Source organism: Brachyistius frenatus, unplaced genomic scaffold (assembly GCF_029030835.1).
Source record: "Brachyistius frenatus isolate BFR_SWC_R1_liver_20210118 unplaced genomic scaffold, ASM2903083v1 Contig_14, whole genome shotgun sequence".
Classification (NCBI taxonomy): domain Eukaryota; kingdom Metazoa; phylum Chordata; class Actinopteri; family Embiotocidae; genus Brachyistius; species Brachyistius frenatus.
The window spans coordinates 3,315,336-3,335,272 of NW_027210613.1; the positions used below are offsets into that span (position 1 = coordinate 3,315,336).

Sequence of the window (19,937 nt, forward strand, 5' to 3'; positions counted from 1 at the left end):
CAAGCACGTTCTGAGCTGGTCTCAGTGAACTCAGAGGACGTTATCAGCAAATAAGTATGAAAATTATTTGATAAAACATGCCACCATGCACAGAGTCTAACCTCCATTAGAGCTTTGCCTAAACTAAAACAAAGCACACGCCATATTAGATTTTCTTTTAATTGGTTTTGCTTACCTGACTGTGACAGCTGCACGAAGCTTTATTATGATCACTCAAAGTACATTTGTTCTCAAATTTCCACCTCATTAGTTACACCACGATAACAGATGGTCCATCTTCCTGTCATCACTGAGAAAGACACTCATTTGAAGATTTCTTTAAGCCAATTAAAACAACAGTTTCAACTTTATTAAAACAACTTTGTCCCAGAATTTAATCCAAAAACCCTCAAATTTCAGACGACATGCTACAGTATGACTTTTTTTTTCCTATTTCGGACGACATGCCTTGCATGTAACTAGAGCTTTCGCACCATCGGTGCTCGGGCCCTAATAAATTGTGTTGGTGAGAAGGGATTATTTTAAGCCACCTGATTAATCGCCATATGAGCGAGGTCACACTTTCACGTTGTTGATTTATTTATCCTGAGGCCAGATGGAAAATTGGTTTTTACCGCTTCAGAGCTCCTGTTAGAGAGGACCCTGATAATTGGTGCAGGAGTTCCCTTGTCACTGCAGTAGCACTGTAAACTAGTTGGCTTGGGGCGTGCAGCATTTTGCCGGGAGGGATAGTGTGAATCTCGCCTGTGTTAAACCCTCCCGATGATTCTACTCACTGGAGGATAAGAGGAAGCAGCTGGTGACGCCATGTGCATCAAAGGCTGTCTCCACTTCCTGCTGGCCAACGGTGGGATTAGCAGAGACAAGAACTGCAGTGCAGGGACACAGGTGTTGCAAACTAGGGAGAAAAAAACCAACAAGTAGCGCATAAAAATCTATTCCATGTTGTTGGAATAGTGCTCTCAGGTTGAGGTGATAGCAGAGAGGAGGGAGTACACATCACGGCCTTATCTGTCTAAAAATATTTCCACGACCTCTGGTCATGACTGCTGCTGCTCCTCTGTCACAGGGTCTTCCAGCCTATGACACTCCAGAGGTGTTTGGTCTCCACCCGAACGCAGACATCACCTTCCAGAGTAAACTGGCCAAGGACGTGCTGGACACCATCCTCAGTATTCAGCCCAAAGACAGCTCGTCAGGTGGAGGGGAGACCAGAGAAGCTGCCGTGTCTAGGCTGGCTGACGACATGCTGGATAAACTGCCTCCAGACTACGTACCTTTTGAAGTAAGCCTGTGTACATGTGCCGAGTGTGTGTGTGTGTGTGTGTGTGTGTGTGTGTGTGTGTGTGTGTGTGTGCGCGTGCGCAGCGTGAACAGCCAATGTGAAAATGTTCCTCCACTCAATGTGTGCTGTTGTGGTGCAGGCAGAGAAGAAGGATGTGTTGAAGTGTAAAGAGGAACAGAAATACTCAGAGGGTGTGAATGCAGCAGCTCCTGAAGCTTTGTTTTATTTTGGGGCTCCTCTCCAGCACATGAGACGAGTGTGACTTTTCTGAGGCAAGGCGCCGAGCTGGTCGTGGAGAGTCGTCTCTGCACACCCTGCGTCTGCCACTTCCATCAATCCGCATGCTCATCTTTAACTCGGTGTATGAAGGCACAGAATAGAAGCGCAGAGGCCTGAACCCCGTCTGTTTTCAGGGTTACGTAGATAGTTCACTTCTTACGGGGTTACATCGCCATGGTAATTTATGCTGCAGATTTAACCAGAGCCGATTATGTTCGAGATAGCGGATCAAAACATGTAAAAGCACCGCCAACAGGCCAAATCATTTTCATGGAAAACGACATCACCAATCATAGAAGATCCTGTGGAGCTCAGTGTGCAGATGGTGCGAGGGTCTCCGTGGAGGGCAGAGACTTCAGAGACATGCAAACTTCTTTGGCTTTCCCTGACAATTTTTATAGGAGTAATTTAGATTCCATGTCGTTGTGCTTCTACTTCCCGATATCATCCTACAACAGAGACTGACTGAGACTTTCAGTGGAATCAGTTCCATAAGTCTGATTTCTGATTTAATGAATCCAGGTGAGGGAGCATCTTCAGAAAATGGGTCCTTTCCAGCCCATGAACATCTTCCTGCGTCAGGAGATCGATCGCATGCAGAGGGTCATTGTTCTAGTGCGAAACACGCTGACCGACCTCAAGCTCGCCATCGACGGGACCATCATCATGAGCGAGAACCTGCGTGACGCCCTCGACTGCATGTACGATGCACGCATTCCCGCACGCTGGAAGAAGGTCAGTGAGAAAATCCCGGTCTTCATTTCCTGTGTAGCTTCTTCCAGCAGCAACTGGACTCAACAAACCTGTCACGTTTGTAAGGTTTTCAAAAATGGAAGTTACATTTTTTTTTCTGCTTCACTAACATTAAACTGAACCCAGACTCTACTGAAAGCACTTAAAGCCCATTGCTTACAGTAAAGAATACTAAAAAGCCACAGGAGCCCCAGGGCACGATGGATCTCAGATCTCTTTGCCTACAATGCAGACATCATTTCTCTGTTGTTATTTATTGACCTCAATGTTTACTTGTTTGCTTCCAAGAACATCAGATAATTGAAGCTCACTAGAAGGAAGCACATCATCAGTCAGACTTCATGTTGAGCCCACGCTGATGCTCCTTACCTTTTTATTTGTGGGCTTTATTTGTATAATATTTTGCACAAATCTATGTCCGTGACTAATGCAAATGGAGAAAATTACAAATGGAAATACAGTAATATTAATAATCACAGACAGGGAGTAAGGGCAAACAAAGAACTATGACTCAGCATGACGTTTCCCATTTCTTATATTAAAATAATTTTGATTGTGCTCTCACAAACATGACATTATTAGAATAATTCAGATTTGAGTGGCTTCCTGGCAGAGTTCTTCTACCTGCAGTGCTTTCTTCTTCTTCTTCTTCTTCTTCTTCTTATTATTGTGTTGTGTTTTAATCCTTTTTTTTGTGTGGTTTCTATTGTGCTGAAGTCTGTTTTGTTCGCCAGACGATGATTCACCATTCTTTTTTTTTCTTTTTTTGTCTCCCTGCGTCTCCTCTGATCCACATTTCAGTGCTTCGTCGTGATGTTCTGCTCATGTTGTTGTTTGTTTTTCAGGCATCGTGGGCCTCCAGCACCCTGGGGTTCTGGTTCACGGAGTTGCTTGAGCGGAACCGGCAGTTCCAGGCTTGGATCTTTGAAGGGCGGCCCAACTGCTTCTGGGTGACAGGCTTCTTCAACCCGCAGGGCTTCCTGACAGCTATGAGACAGGTACACACGGCATCAGGCTGCCCACCTATTTACCCACCGCCGGCGAGGAGGCCAGATGGCACGCAGAGGGAGAAGCAGGCACACCGCCACAATTCACACACACACACACACACACACACACACACACACACACACACACACACACACACACACACACACACACACACACACACACACACACACACACACACACACACACACACAGTGTGCACAAGCAAGCAGACACACATTTCTCTTTGTTTTCTAATGAGTCCCCATTTATATTAATGTGGGTGGAGTGAATACTACCCAGATGTAATGTGAATGTTTAACCCTGCTTGATCCAGATCTAGAGTTCAGGCCTGTTGCTCGGGCTCATTGGTCTTCATGAGAATTTTTCATTGATGTTATTTGTCAACATTATATGTTTTAAAATCCAGTGAAAGGTCTAGAAAATCATGCAAACGGGATGATAAAATACACATTTCAGAGAATGCAGCGTGTAGTTTAATGTAGTTAATATCTTTATAATAGATTCCGACTGTATTTTTCTGGATTTAGGTTGAGGCTCAGCTTTCGCGTTTGCTTTTTCTCTTTATTTTTGTCTTCTCCGTGTTTTTCATTTCCTGAGCTGTCCGTTAAGACATTATTTACTGTAAAATACAATCAACAGTGACCTACTGCTGCAGGAAAGGCAACAACTTTTCAATCAGTAGAAAGCAGGTTATCGGTTTAAAATTCCTTTAAAGGAATTCTTAAATTAGAACATTTAAAAAAAAATTAGTCTGTTGAGGTTTTGATGCAGCCTTAAACAGAACTTCTTGTTCTTATTGAAATTGTTTTTCTTGAAAATGAGGGTGAACTGATTATTACTTTGAATACAAAGGGTAGCAACTAAAGAGCATGAACTTGAAATAATGAAATGAAGAGAGTTCAGGGATGTTTCATACATGCATGTGCACTTAAGTTTGAACCACCTGTCCTGCTTTCATCCTGTCAAAGAGGCCCAACGTCTACCCTGACAGTTTTGTCTATTTCTGTTGTCTGTTACTGCTATGAACAGGGTGATTGGTGGTTTTGAATCTTGTGGTTTTAAGTCGTAGTTGTTGATTGTCGTGTACATTAACAATGAACATGAGCTGAAATGGACATCTGGAGGCTAAAAGATATTTTCAGGTCCAACAAATACATTTGATTTGCATTTTAAGTGGTAGTAGGAAGAGGAAATGGTTTAGTCAGATATATAAATCGCACTGCCTTCTAGTTTTTGTCTCTGAGGAACCCAGTGGAATAAACAAAGAAAATACTGATGATGCAGATGTCTCTTGTGCATTTTCCTGAGATGGGATTTGTTGGACAACTGTTAGTTGCCAAATATAGCCATCATCTCCCACCAGCAAGCTCGTATGGCAGCTTCTCAGGAGATGCGCTGCAGCTTTTATCTCTGACTGGCGTCTATCTGAAGAGTTCTTTCATTCGGTCTGTAAAATGTGCTCCAAGTAGCTGCCTTATTTTTAGAAGATCTGTTGTGTGTCTGTCCTTGTCATTTATTATCAGCCCCTGTCTGTTCAATCAAGCCCAATAAGGTCTTTGTGATTTTTTTTTTCCGCCTTTTTATGAAATGAAGATGAAATGAAGAGATTCAATAAACACATTTCATTTATTCTGCTCTCTCTTTTTTCAGAGTTATATTGGATTTATTTTCTCTCTCGCTGCATCTCAGAACATATCACCTCAGATGGAGTGCACTTCCGTGTTTTTTTTTTTGTTGTTGTCCCTTTATTACAGCCTTTTATCAACATTGATTTTTTTTTTTTGCGTTGGAGACCAGTTGCCAAATGTTAGTTCTGTCATTCGTGTGTACTGCTGTGACATCGCTGCCTTATAAACTGCTGATCTCTGCGTGCACTCGCAGGAGATCACCCGGGCAAACAAAGGCTGGGCTCTGGACCGCATGGTGCTGTGCAACGAGGTGACCAGGTGGATGAAGGATGACATCACCCAGCCCCCCGCGGAGGGGGTGTACATCTATGGCCTGTACCTGGAGGGAGCCGGCTGGGACCGCCGCAGCTGCAAACTTGTCGACTCCAAACCCAAAGTCCTCTTCGAAATGATGCCTGTGATCCGGATGTTCGCTGAGAATAACGGTGAGTTCTATTATTCAGGAACTTTAGACGGCAGGAAGATTTTAATCTTCCTAAGATTTAATCCTGTTTGTAAGAGGATCTCTCACTCCCCCTCAACTTTTGCAACCCACGCAGTCGCTTGGATGGATGTAACATTTAAATGTCAAGCAGACTAAGTGCAATTTATTTTGTCTGGGAAAAAATTGCCAGCAGTATGTGGCACGGTGTTTGTTGTGAATGAGGCCGGTGCAGATTCAGGCAGGCGACAGACAGACAGACAGACAAGACCCCCGTGGACGCCCGCGAGCACGGCAGCCTGGGAAATGAATTAATGATCCAATGATACGCACGGCGCAGTTTGTTTACACCGTGTCCCCTCCCAGCTTTTCCCACAAGAAGGCGGCCTGCTGGGTTTGAGTGTGTCAGTGCGAAAGAGACTGAGGAGGGACGTTTCTGTGGAGCATCTGTGTGTAGAGGCTTGGAAAGTGCTCTACTTAATTGTGACTCCCTTCAAAGAGATTGGAAGACTGGGCTGAGGAAGATGTTTGGTTTCTTAGCTGATGAGGGGCACTCAGAACGCTCCAGTATTTCCTTCGGTTATGAATAGCAGGATTTTGACTTCATAAAAACAGATGTTTCCTTGAACAGCTGGATGTCTCAGCAGCATCTCCATCTGATGTAAACATTTCATTCACATGAAATAGTCGATGCTATGAGGAATTAAGAGACCGTTGTTCCAGCTGCTTCTCTGTTTTCATCACCAATATTAAATTGCTGCTTTGTGTTTGCAGGGGCGAAGGATTCCCGCCTCTACTCCTGTCCCATCTACAAGAAGCCGGTGAGGACAGACATGAATTACATTGCAGCTGTGGACCTGAAAACGTCCATTCCCCCGGAGTCCTGGATCCTTCGAGGTGTGGCGCTCCTCTGTGATGTCAAATAACCTCTTCATCTCAAAGACATTATTCACTCTCCTTCAGTCACACTGCGCAGTGTGACGGAAAGAGACGCAGGATAAACAGCTGTTACCATGGCTACGTCTATTTTGAGCATAAATTCGACACGAATAGAGAGGTGGTGATGAAACAGCAGGTGAAACATGCAGTTTCATATGATGGGACAAAACCTCTGGAAATGTCTTTTCATTTGTTTCATTTCAACAAATGTGGACAGGACTGTGTGGAAGGAGGACATGAGCAAATAACACGAGCCCTGTCAGTCATACTGGCTTCAAGTGACTGGAGAACACACTTGTGTGCAGTAAATGTCAGGAGTTGAGGTCAACTGATGTAGTTATTACAGTCAACCCGAGGTCAAACCAGAAATTAGCAAGTTTCAAGACATCATGTCAGCGTCATTTGTTTTGCTGCACTGTGACAACTAAAGGTCAGACAGTAATGTCCTCACACTCTGCTTTGTCATTTTTGTTGGGACTTTTTGTTTGATCTTCAGCTACGAGTAGCTGCAGTGTGTTTGTTACCTTCAGTTTTGTCTTTTTTTTTCTTTGAATCATGAAGTCATCAGTTCTTAATAAAGCGTCCTACTAATTACCGGCAGAACAAGAACACACAAAGTTAGACCAACTGCCGAAACGTCACCATCTTGAGTGCACCTACCCTGTTGTTCCCATTTCCCGGTTCCCACTTTTAAATTACAAAATGAAAATGAAACTGAAAATGAAAATGAAATGGAAACTGCTGCTTCACTGAATGATTCAACTTTGACCCTGAGAATTCTATTTCTGCTTAGCAGGCAGCAATGTGAAGTGGTCTGGAGGAAAACCAAACAGGACTGATGTATTATATTGATGCCATCAGCTGTGATGTAACAGCCTTGCACGGCCCAGTATAAGTTGATAAAAGTATCATTGCAGTATTATAAATTACATTTATCGTAAATGCAGCACCGCCCTATCCTGTTAATACGCTGCAGGTAAATGATAGCACACTGTAGAACTGAAATACATAGAAATTTTAATTAAGTTTTTACAAAAAACAATGGAATCATCAAAACATCAAAACACTTTTTTGGTTGTATTTTCTTTTCTTACAAAACGCACTCTAAAGCTACCCCGTACACACATCAGGCTCCGATTTCCCACGATACAGTCATACAAATCATCTTTATCCCTTTGAGTACAGTAGTTTCACTCGGGTATGTCTTTTAAATGTGGGCGGGTCAGATCTGACCCACAACCACCAGGAGCCAGATGCATAACACAGAAAAAACAGATGCATTTGTACTGTCTGTTTAGTCAGCTACATATATTCTTGGTTTTATTTCATAAATCTAAGTCATTATCAGTGAAGCCATATGATTAAAGATGAATTTATAGCAGTTGAAGTCAAACACACTTGATATTTCACAGTTGCAGAACTTTAAAAGATCACGGAGGAGAAAAATACTGGCTTGAAAGTAAAACAAAAAAATTACAAAGGTCGTCCCTGAAACGGTTGTTTTGAGGAAATGTTGCAGATTTCACAAATAAAACACAAACGAATGCTTTTACTTCAACATCTGAAGTCTCATTTCATACTTAATCTCCTCATTGCCTTCACAGCTGGCTCTAGAAAAATGTGTTTGCCTGGTGTTAAGTCTGCGTGGTGTGCACATCGTTTAATGGTTCTGGTTTTTATACTTAACACGTATCGTTTATGCATCTGGCCGCAGGTTTATGACAGACTCTTCAGCCAATGCAGAGACAAGATGATGAAATCTTGTCTCTGCGTGAATATCATAACATATTCATCGATTATTTTATAGTCCTCGACCGCCTGTAAAATACATCCAAGCCTGGGTGCTTGTAACAAGGTCGATGGAACTCTGTACGTGCTGTACACCTCGTTGGCTGGCTGAGGTTTTTTTTTTTTTTTAACCTCTCTAACAGTGGTCGGGACAATTTGCTTTCACTTTCAATCAGATCTTCAGGCTGCGGCTTTTTATTTTCCTTGGTCGAGTTAGGGGCTAACAGACATCCTCATACCCACAACACCAGCGAGTCTTTGTGGTGCTTCCACTGTTCACTCTGTTGTCTCCTGGGTGTTCTGCTCAAATTGTTGCCATGCACTTTGTTTCTCTTCTTCCTCTTGTACATCATCAGGTTTCCTAAATGTGTTTCCCGTTTCTCCTCATTCGGGCCGTCTGAGGTTCTTCTGTCTGAATGAACTTGTACATGATTACATGTGACTGACTTGAGCCACTGTAGCTTTTCTGGCTCTAACATTCAAATGACAGTATATTTTCAAGGGTCACTGCCTACTTGCTGTACATGCTACACTTACAATTACATAAGTGACATAATGTATTAAACTACAGCTGTGGCATAGGTATTCTGCAATGCAACAGTAAATTCAGACTCCTCCATGCCTCGATCTTTGTTTCTGTCGCGGAGAAGATCAAACCTCTTCCATCTGAAATTCATGTCTGGTCTTTGAGCCTGTGTAAATCGAGAGCATTTTGAACCAATCTTATGGCATTACATTCCCCTGGGACAGTGAGCGAGTCATCTCCGTGTGCACAAAGAAGGTCTTGAGCTCTCCTTTGCCCTTCACATTGATGATGCCTCTACAAGAGCACATGTAGCCCAGAGTCAGGAGGATGCGACTCGTCTCCTCCGTCACCTGCAGGCACAATCAGACGGGTTAGGTCCATTTTGCTTCTCTTACAAATCCTGGAATAAATTCCTGCAGATAAAAATTCTCTGCACAGGAAAAAAAAAAATCAGTTGACCACAAAGAAGCAAAATGTTGCTCTGCATCAACAGACCTCTGTTGGATTTTTGTTCGCACAAATCAGGAAGTTGAAATGCGGGTGTCAATTGAAATCTGCAGCTTCCACAGAACAAAAGATGGCGACATATAAAGAACAAGCTGGATTTCTAAAGAGCACACAAAGAACATATCCTGTGTGGGTTTTAAACTTAGGACATGTCAGTAAAATAAACACGGAGCGAGAGATATTTGTGCTACCTCGTAAGAACTCTGCACTTCCCATTCTTTCCTTCTACATATCTGAAAATACCAGCGGTACAGTTGAGAGTGTTGCAGTTGTGCTGCACGACACAGCTAGTGGCTCTGTCACGTGTACAAGCTGTGAAGCGTAATACAGCCCTCTGAAGACTGAAGCGCTGCCACAGCCATGCAGATGAAAAAAACAACAACATGATATCTTATCACTGCTCAGACAGGGAGCCAATATGAGATTTGAAGATGTCAGATGATGATGATGATGGGATGTCTTTGCTGCCAGAGATGGCACATGCAGAGGGACGAAGAGTTTTATCTATTCAACATCCGTGTTGGCATTTAAAACATCTACGTTTGAAGAAGGAGCCTGCCGCTCCTTTGAAACAAACTTCAAACATGTGATGTTTGACGGATGCACAGGATCCAAATATTCACAGAAAATGATCAATGTAGGGGTTAGTCTTTATTTTTGTTATTATGAACAAATCCCATGGAAAAAAAAAATAACCCAACCACGTTTTGTTCTCGTTCTGGTCCCTTTTTTCATTCTGGAGACAAATCTTTTGGTTTTGTTTGATAAGTCGGAGTCAGTTGCTGAAAACGACGGCTTTTTAACTAAAACCTGGCAACTGCAGTTTTAACAAATGTTACTCAAACAGGCCTTTGCTGAACTATTTTCAGCTACATATGAATACATTCGATGTTCTAATGGCAGCAGTTTAGTGGATGTGGATGTTCATTGTCATGATGACTGAAATGTCTCCCGGTGCAACAGTGTGGCTCAGAGATATCTTTTAGATATGTGATGTTCAGTTCATTGTTGGTTTAGATCAAGGGTCTCCAACCTGTAGCTCGTTACCCGTTTCTGAGTTGTTCGTGGAGGGTTCAAACAATATGCAGCGCTTCCCACACATAGACTTAAGTGGGCGGGCTGCCCAGGTATCAACGCAATCGATTAACGAGCGAACAATCTCCCCTTGCGGTCCTTCACCCATGTCTGCTCTGCAACGTGTCAGTGCAGCAGAGATTGAGCTTCGCCCTTAGAGAGACACACAGACATCAGAGGACAGAAACAGCAACCTGCAGCGTGTCTGCACAGCAGACTCTCGCACTGAGCTGGAACGAAACCCTGCTCGTAAATCAGGTTCATAAAATAAATACAATATTTTTGGCTGGACTGCAACAGCAAGGACAGACCCATAAAGGAAGTGTCTGTCTGTTACACCACTGGTCGGCTGAATATAACATATTAAAGATGCTTATTCAGCTGGTTTGAGTGGAGCTCAGCTATGTGAATAAATGTTACTGAACATGAGTAGCTCCTAGACACCCTCATTTGGTCAAAATAGCTCTCAGAGGAAAGAAGGTTGGAGACCCCTGGTTTAGATCTTTTCATGAGATTTGGTAAAAAAAACAACAACAAAGGAAATGATCCTCCTCCGTTTACCTGTATCTTTCCCAGGACTCCCGTGCTGTCCATTCTGCTGGCTACATTCACTGTGTTCCCCCAGATATCATACTGTGGTTTCTGGGCCCCGATGACTCCAGCTATCACTGGACCGTGGTTAATACCTGACACAGAACAAACAAAGTTATAAGGAAACATTTCACTTTCTGAATCTCAGTCGTATTTGGTGCAAAACTATGGTTCAATATTATGTGTTATCTTATACTTACGATTTTTAAATACATAAGAAAACAGTGAGCTGGTTATAAAAGCTGGTATTTTGTTTTTCTGTTTCTGACGTCATACTTTTTGGAGACGTCTTCAAATTGATTTTTGAGATTTCTGGTTAATTATTGAGTGCAAGTGAAAAGGGCTTATAGTGGGAAACCTGCTGCTTTCAGAATAAACAAAGCTTTTCACAGGATTTCATCAGAACATGAGATGAAGTGGAAGCTAACTGCAGCTGAACTCTTCATCCCCAACACTCTTCCGTCTCTGGAGCTTTTCACATGACACCGGGCCTCCAGTCAATCTCCAGATTGTTGGAAATTGCAATCTGCACAAGTGCGCTGGCAGCACAACACAAGCGCTCGGCCACTGGATCTGCCCAGCCTCAGTGGGTGGGCACTTGTATTCCTATTCGATGGAGCATTTTAGGCTCCGTCTGGAAGCAGCAGAGCTGTACAGTCCCACACATGCACACTGCTGAGTTAATGGAGCGTCCCATGCTGAGATCCTCACAGACAGGTTGAAGGTATCGAACTCTGACTGTCACTGCAGGCAGGGAGCGGAGACCCTCCTGCCTGCTCGCCCACCCGTGCCTTTCTGCTTACATGAATGTTTATTTAGACATCTGTTTATTTCTCTTTGCTTTGTTCAAGATAATAAAAGCACCCTCACAACATAGCGGATCTCCAGAGAGACAGAAAGGAAGATGCACAAATGCCAGAACAATGGAGGATATGCAGCATTTAGTTTAAATTCAGGCCAAATCTTTGGAGTATATCCTTCGTTCGGTACAGCAGTTCTGGTTGTGCGATTCTAAACAAGCAATAAGATATGATTTCTGAGAATAAGTCAGCGAGGGCTGCAGCGCTCATCTGTTGTGCTCTCACATGTCATCTCATTTATCTGCTGCATTCTCGTGTCCGACACATCAAGTTGTCTCCTGCTGCTGAATACTGTCATATTCATAACACTTCATATTTTCCATTCTCATATGTGATCAGTGGAAGTAGATCGGTAAAAGGATGAATGTACGGCACAATCATTGCTAGTAATTGCAATGGAAAACAAAAACAAACCAGAATTAACAGCTTGCATACAATACTTCAAATATAGATGTTGCTGTAAAGAAGCTATTAATTCTGAGTAAAGGTGTTTCACACACTTCTTCAATCCTGACAGCACAGAAAATCTATACAATTACTATACAATCACAAAAGGATGGATACCCAAGATTGGTGTCACCAATTCAACATCTGATATAAATGTGAAAGTCACGATCTACTCTTCTGTTCCTTAATTATGGTGTTGAATTACGGCCAGAAAAGTGTTTTTGCCAAACTTTTTGATGTCACAGTGAAGGTGACCTTTTGGATATAAAATAGTATCACTTCCTTCTTAGCCTTTTGACAGTTTTGCGTGAATTGTTGTCATAATTGTAATCAGTTCATCCTTGAGTCCAAATGAACATCTGAGTCAAATTTAAAGAAATTCCCAAAGGCGTTCCAGAGATATCGCGTTCACGAGAATGGGACGGACTTGAGGTCCCATTGACCTTGACCTCTGTCCTTTGACCATCCGAATCTATTCAGTTCATCCTTGAGTCCAAGTGAAGGTTTTAGTAGAATGGTAAACACTTGAGGCCACGGTGACCTTGACCTTTGACCTCCAAAATCAATCAGTTTATCCTTGGGACCAAGTCAACGCTTATGCCAAGTTTAAAGAAATTCCATCCAGGCATTCTGGAGATACAGACGGACCGAAGCACGGCGAGATAACCCCAAAACATGATGCCTGTGGCTATTGCCGGCACAGTCATACAAATATACCGTTTATAAAATAAACAGTATTGCATGCATTTTGCTTTTAATTGTTTTCCTGTGTAACTCACCAACTCTGAGTTTGAAGTCATTGAAGGAGTGTTTATTGATGACATCCAACTTCCCCACCAAGGCAAACGCGAACTCCACCATGGTCCCTATGTGCATGTACTGCCGGTCGTGCTCCTGCCAGAGTAACAACACAACCACTAACGTTCATTTTTGCTCAACTGTGCACAATTTCATGGCATTCAAAAATAGTGTGTGTCTGTGTGTGTGTAGTGAGCCTACCTGTGATGTGTTCTCAGGCCCAGCTGATGCATTAAGCCCAGTAGCAGCCATGTAAGTGCTGCCAATGGTCTTGATCTTTTCCACACCGCTGAATTTGGGTTTAGAAAGCAACTACACACAAAGAGACAAACACCATCCACAAAACAGCCAAAACATATGAGGCATCCTTTCTGGCACGATTGATATTTCACGCTGTCATTTTTAGAAGAGGCATTTTCTGTACATCCAAATGGACAAAACTTCATCTTATTTTTCCATCTGTCTGCCAGTAAAAGCCTCTCAGACTATTCTGCTATCATCACAAGAGGCTCTAGCTTGCAGGAGACAGTGTCCAATCACACGCTACTCAAAAAACAGTGAACGTGACTGAAAAGGTATCACACTTTATGTCTATTACTGCTGCACAAGTAAGATGCTGTGATGGTTATTTACCTCATCAAAGTCGGCGATGATTTCGTTGAGGAGTCTGAGGCACTCTAATCCCTCTTTGTTGACATCAGATTCGGTGTAGAACTCTTTAAAGTCTGGGATGGAGGCGAACATGACACACACCAGGTCGTAGGACTGGTGGTACAGGTCCTGCATGGCAAAAGGAAGGAGACAAAGTACAGATGTTTGCTTGAACAATCATATAAAGCTGATAAACCACAGAGTTTCTAGATGACGCAGTTCTGATGGACAAATGTTCAATGTGGATCATGACAGTTATCTGTGGATATTCAGGCTTAAAAACACTTGACAGTACTGTTCAGTACAAACCTGTCCTCAGTCAGACTTCACAGGCAGACACAACACAAGTGATAAACCACAGAGACAAATGAAAGGCGGCAAATACCCCAAATCCCCCTTCAAATAACAGTTTCTCTAAAATCCATTAGGCCGGTAATTTGTTCTTGGATCCTGTTCAAGAGCAGAAATAACGTCACACTAGCTGATTCATCATTCAGACTTTTTGCTAATTCCAGTTCAATGGGAAACTTCTGTATTTTTCAACTTGCATACTATTTAACCATCAACTAAAACGCTTGTCACCATTAGTCACTTACACCCAAAACAAAGGGTCCAGATTGAAAGTGAAGTTTCTTACGACCTCAAGGACATAATCTAAACTTTCTTAGAATTAAAACTTTACTTTTCACAGCTGACACTGCAAAAGGTTACCAGGGGATATAGCAGGATTCAGGATGATTAATGATGTGAATGAGTCACACAAGGGAGTTGGAAAGTCTCCCGAATGTGTTGTCATCATTAATCACCCTGATGCAACATTACCAAAGTCAGATCCATTCACAAAGGTTTAATTTCCTACAAATTACTACCTGAATTTAAACAATGAATATTTTAAACAGCCAATGAATGACTTAATTTACATTTACAATGAAGCCCTTTGTGTACTTTTACAACTTAAATAGTGAATTGCACATTCTGTATTTGAATAAAACATTTTGGAGAAACGTTGCTTTTGTTCTGCACCATTGACGTGAATGAATGAAATGGATCTCAGCCTCAGGTGCTGGAAAACTTCTGTGTAACCACAATATGTCCATCAGTTCTGCAGCCATTTGTCAAAACAGAATTTGCATGACATTACATACAGATCACATGCTGTCATGAAAAGAAAACATAATGGATGCTGACCTCATTCTTCCAGTTTCGTGCCAAGAAGTGTTCTGCAACATGTGCAGGCAGGACGTTCTCCAGCAGAACCCGGTTGAGGTTCTCCATGGTTTCGATCTCCTCACACTCCTTCTTGAACTTGTTCTTCCAGAGAAAGTCTAACCTACAGTAATATTCATTCTGTTACAAGAGGACACAGAGGTGAAGAGACTGAAGGTACAGCTGTACAGCTTTCTTCCATCAAGACACAGAGAAAAATACAAACAGACAGAAATATGGACACCACCAAGGCAGAGGGCAGAGAAGATGGTGCTACAGCATGACTTTCCTCAAGTTAGACAAGACAGAGACGTGATTTATGCAGCTTTGTGTAAAGGACACGAACGATGCTTTGTGAAGAACACAGTGTTGAGAAACAGCTAGAGTAAAAATGTTTCAGGAGAGCCCATATGTTCAGTGTACTGTGATGCCAAACAAGTATCCATCCAGTTACATTATGGGTGGGTGTAGTCCTAGATTAGAGGGGGCACATGACACGTGTAGTGAGAGGTGGTACTTTTGTTTCCACCCCTATTGTTTGTCCTCTGACATGGTCAAGGCTGCTTTTTCAAAAAGAGCACAGTTCTGTTCCCACAGTGAAGATCAGTGCGCAGCAGCCGTGCTGTACGTACACAGCGGAGGCCAGGGGAGCAGCCACATCCCATTTAATGATCAGTTCTGATGCAAAACAGCAATATTACTCTGCCCGTGTCTTCTCTCCCCGACACAGTGCTCTGACTACATCCTGCATTCAACTGCAACCCACACAAACAACACAAATAAAAGCACATTTATTGTGTTACTTACTGCATAAGGTTAGAGTAAAATATGAATATGTGTGTAATCAAAATGGAAAGACTCTTACATTGGGTCGATTGCTCTTTTACATACAGCTGACGTTGATGCCAAGACTGTAGTGAAGCTCCAGACTACATTTATGCTCCGATTCTGGACTGTCTAAGGTAAAGGAAGTATCCTGCAATGTAGCATAACCCCGAAAATATCCAGAGTAAGAAGCACACAACTCTTCAGAATGACCAGCCTCTGGCGGCCATATCTCCTGACTAGTAAATCTGACACAACACCTGGCTTGTGACTGCAGACTTGCTAGTGTCAGACAAAGTAGTCTCAACGTGTCTCTCTTGCAGTATGGCACAGCAGCCAAAAAGTCGTACCAGCCCTACAAAGCTCAGTGATTGATTTTCATAGAAGATGAATAATAGCTGCTATTTTTCCACCGAGCTCTGAGTTACTAAAGGGATATACAGAGAGAGGTAGAAGGAGCGGTGTCACAAGTAAAATTGAATCTGTATTTACATTAAAGTTAGCTTTTAAGGCACGGAAGAATGTCTGTGACCCCACTGACCCGAGTGAGATCCGAGTGGTACTGCTTCTGGTGCAGCCAGGCAAGGGACCAAATCACAGGGAAAAAATCACCACTCCAAGTCGAGAGGAAATGAGTGAAAACATGCAAAAATAAACCACTTAAAAGGCAAAAAGGTACAGCATGTTCTAATGGTAGGAAACAGTGCAATGGTGATGATGTCATGATGGCACAAAGCTAAGACAACTCTGTGGAGGTGAATCGTGCAGCAGAAGACAGACGATAACGTCAATCAAGCTATTACAGTGTAGACTTACCTGTCTGGCAAGCACAAGCAGAGTGATGAAGAAGATGAAGAGAGAGATAGAGCCCATAGTCTTCAGGTCTTTGAGAACTCCTGGTCTTGAAGGGCAGAGACAAAAAAAAAAAAAAAAAAGAATGCGTTTGTGAGATAAGAAAAAGATAAAGACAGAGATTGAGAGTGACAAAAGGAAAACGATAAAAAATTACAGTGGGGGTAGAAAAGTAAAAGACAGAGTAAGACCATTTAATTAAAAATTCAGATTGAAATCAGCGCTGACATGTGTTGCATGATTGGTTAGTGGACCATTTTATTCCAAGCTGTCACTCAGTTCACACTGTCGCTTCTGCTTTGTTTCGACAGGAGCTTCTTTACTGTTTGCTTTCCTGCCAGGGTGCATTTAGTAGATCTGCAAAGACTCAGCCCTGTGAACACACTTAAAGCTCCAGTCTTCCATTGAAACCCTAAAATAGGATGCCTGTCCACTGCACAATTAGTTAGCTATAGTGCACATACCAGTTTGGCTGCTGTACAAGCTCAAACACCCAAACTTCCACAGACTCAAAGCACAAAACATACTGCGGATGTTAAGAAAATATTTTGCCAATTATATAATTAACATCTACAATGGAACAGATGTGTCCTTATAGCAGCAAAGTGTGGCCATCCCTAATTATGTTCTGCATGTGTGATAAGACTCAAACAGGGCTGCTGCATCCTAATTTCAGCATTTTGCATATTAATGGACCCTTATTCTTATCTAGGGCAGAGTTCATCAAACAACTGAGAAAACAGTCTGCAACTTCTGCGCTCGCCTGGTTCATGCAATCAATTGTCTACAGGGAACAAGTGGCAACGTCTGAAGATGGACAGAGGGTTGACTTGAAGACACATCAGAGATGGAACGGACGGAAACAGAAAGCGTGATTTTTCGTTTTCTTAACGAAACAGGTGATCGTTATTTGGAGTTGTTCAGCTACAAAGCTATCAAAGCTTTTCAATTTGTCAGTTCTATACTTAACACTTCCCCGTTGTGTATGACAGCTGGCCACAGTCATGTAACATCTGTTGACTTAGCGGGAAGGAAAATTCCTTAAAAATCACATCATGTTAATTCAGTGGCTTTGGATTGTAACAAACAACCACAAAGACAGAAAACATCCTTCCTCTGTTGGAAACCAGACTATTTAGTCTTCAATTGATGTCATCCTGTGAGTTTTTGGCCTCTACTCGCTTATCCTTTCATTGATAAGTAATGCTTCCAGCTTTGAATCATAAAATCTCCACATTTTCCAGTAAAACCACAATGAGTGCTGTCGTAATGTCCATTGACTTATTCCATTATTCACCGTCAATGGGAGAGCTCTGGATTTGTCTGTTCATGATGTCATCTCTACAGTCTCTCCTGGCTGCTCAGTTTAAGGAGAGGATGCAGCACAGAGCAGAATTATCTTAGTATGTTCAAAATAACCACCAATATTGTTTGTTTTATTGTTTTGTCCACTGAGTTCCACCTTACTTTTGGAAAGGTAAAACTCCATACATTCCAATATGTACAAAGCTCTCTTATTTACATGTTTCTGTATCTCGGTATACCATGTATACCATGGGTAGACAAAGAAATGTAAAAATTAGCCATTTTATTTTCAAGAGCATTTTGATTTTGGAGCTGTTTCTCCTGCTTCATCTCATCAGGTCTCATCCTGACAACAGGGATGCCAGGTTTGCACCCTGACGATGCACCGCTACTGTCACAAAGTCTCTGGTGGTCCTGGACGCACCGGTGATTAGATTAGTAGCTAAGAGGCTGTTACTGGAAAGAAAATTGTTTCATTTGAAGTTGACTTTGGTTAAAAGTTCATTTGTATTTCTGCTGAATCAAACTAAATATGCTCCTCACATTTCTGTGTTCATAAATAAATGAACCTGATAAACTCATTAAACTGCATTATAATGGCAGGAAAAATGGACTGCCTTTAAGTATGTTACATAATACATAATGGATGAATTAATCTGACCACAGTATTATAGAGTCAAAGCATGTCAAACGACGCAGGTTAATACTAATGATTTCCTTTCCACTAAATGCAACATCAAAATGCATATCTTGGAGAGCAGCTATATAATGGCACAGATCAGTACATTTTACATTTAAGTGAAAGAATATTTCTTCATTAATTCATTATTCATTAAAGGGGAACACAGTTAGTTTAGTCTGGATGAATAATGGTAGCGTGGGGAATACTTCCATAAGAACTAATGCTTATTTGATCATAGATCAGAGTCGGCAACTTGTACTTGACTCCTGCTCAAATGTTGGATTTAAGTCGCCTATGATGCATCTACTGAGACTCAGGAGGCTGCTTTTTTTCTTCTGATTTTACTGTTGATTAGTCTGACTAAAACTAACCCCCAACTTCCTCTTCTCAGGCTACCACAACACAGTCTCATCACCTACCTTGACTCGCTTAACCCCTCCATTTGTGACTGTGCACCTACCTGTCCAGGCTTTCAGTCTTGTAAAGAAAACTGCTATACTCGTCCAGCAGAGAGGCATGTGTTTGTAGAATAATAACATTGTAGACCACCACTGCTGTGAGCATAATAATCATCTTCAGCTCATAGTTTATCCTCAGGAACACTGAGCAAGAAATCAGGCCCAGGATACAACTGTAAATTAAATACTAGACAGAAAAAGAGGCAAACAAACAAACAAACAAACAAACGTATTGGTTGATTAGTTTTAAGGTTAGAAATTGAGTTTGAAAACAGTCACGATAATGATAATGTTTATCACTTACAGGAAGGTAGAAATTGTTTTTGCCAGTGAAGGTGATGAGTTCCCCATTAGGGTAAAACAGTGTCTCATTGGACGAATTGTAAACAGGAACTTGAGACAAAGCATTGTCTTCCAAAAAGAACTAGAAACAAAACACAAAATCAATAGAAATTCAGGGTTTACCTCATTTTTGGTAAGTGGTAAAAAAAAAAGGTCTTTACATTTCAATCCATCACAGGAAACAAACCAGAGAATTCACGTGAATAGTATAAACACATTTTCTCTGTCTGCTTTGTACATCCGCATGTGAAAAGATGGACTGATCTGCATTACACTTGCGGGAGGATAATACAATCTTTTTAGATAAGAGGCCAATAGTGACAGCCATTCAATAATGTCCTTTTAAGTGAAACTGCAGGATAAGATGAGGATGGACTGCCCCACTGAGCAAAGCCAAGTTAATTTGGTCCTTCCGCCGCAAGCGACTGACCCACGTCAGACGCAAAACACGATTATAATCTCTGGAATCGATTTGTGTGAAGGTCTAAACCAGGGTCTTGACACTGTGCTTTATAACACAGCTTCCTCTCAAGCCCCAGGCTACTATTCCACCTTATCTGAGTCTTTGGGTTTTGGTCTTTTTCTCTCCAGAAATAAACCTCAATCAGAAAAAACTACAAATTAATGGCGAAGAGTAAAATAACAATAC

General features: G+C 42.0%; 2 protein-coding genes across 2 annotated transcripts in view; one reads left to right on the forward strand and one right to left on the reverse strand.

The window, feature by feature from the left end:
- Positions 1-7,379, forward strand: part of dnah5 (dynein, axonemal, heavy chain 5) — an 87,258-nt gene extending 79,879 nt beyond the window's left edge. The window contains exons 84-88 of the mRNA XM_069693189.1: positions 1,070-1,285; positions 2,087-2,299; positions 3,163-3,315; positions 5,210-5,441; positions 6,212-7,379. Coding sequence (XP_069549290.1) covers positions 1,070-1,285; positions 2,087-2,299; positions 3,163-3,315; positions 5,210-5,441; positions 6,212-6,363 — 966 coding nt within the window. The 3' untranslated portion in view covers positions 6,364-7,379. The remainder of the gene's footprint in view (positions 1-1,069; positions 1,286-2,086; positions 2,300-3,162; positions 3,316-5,209; positions 5,442-6,211) is intronic.
- Positions 7,377-19,937, reverse strand: part of adcy2a (adenylate cyclase 2a) — a 54,879-nt gene continuing 42,318 nt past the window's right edge. Inside the window, exons 17-25 of the mRNA XM_069693188.1 lie at positions 19,251-19,370; positions 18,949-19,133; positions 16,466-16,550; positions 14,807-14,965; positions 13,601-13,747; positions 13,169-13,279; positions 12,949-13,063; positions 10,833-10,957; positions 7,377-9,040 (exon numbers count right to left, since the gene is read on the reverse strand). Coding sequence (XP_069549289.1) covers positions 8,888-9,040; positions 10,833-10,957; positions 12,949-13,063; positions 13,169-13,279; positions 13,601-13,747; positions 14,807-14,965; positions 16,466-16,550; positions 18,949-19,133; positions 19,251-19,370 — 1,200 coding nt within the window. The 3' untranslated portion in view covers positions 7,377-8,887. The remainder of the gene's footprint in view (positions 9,041-10,832; positions 10,958-12,948; positions 13,064-13,168; positions 13,280-13,600; positions 13,748-14,806; positions 14,966-16,465; positions 16,551-18,948; positions 19,134-19,250; positions 19,371-19,937) is intronic.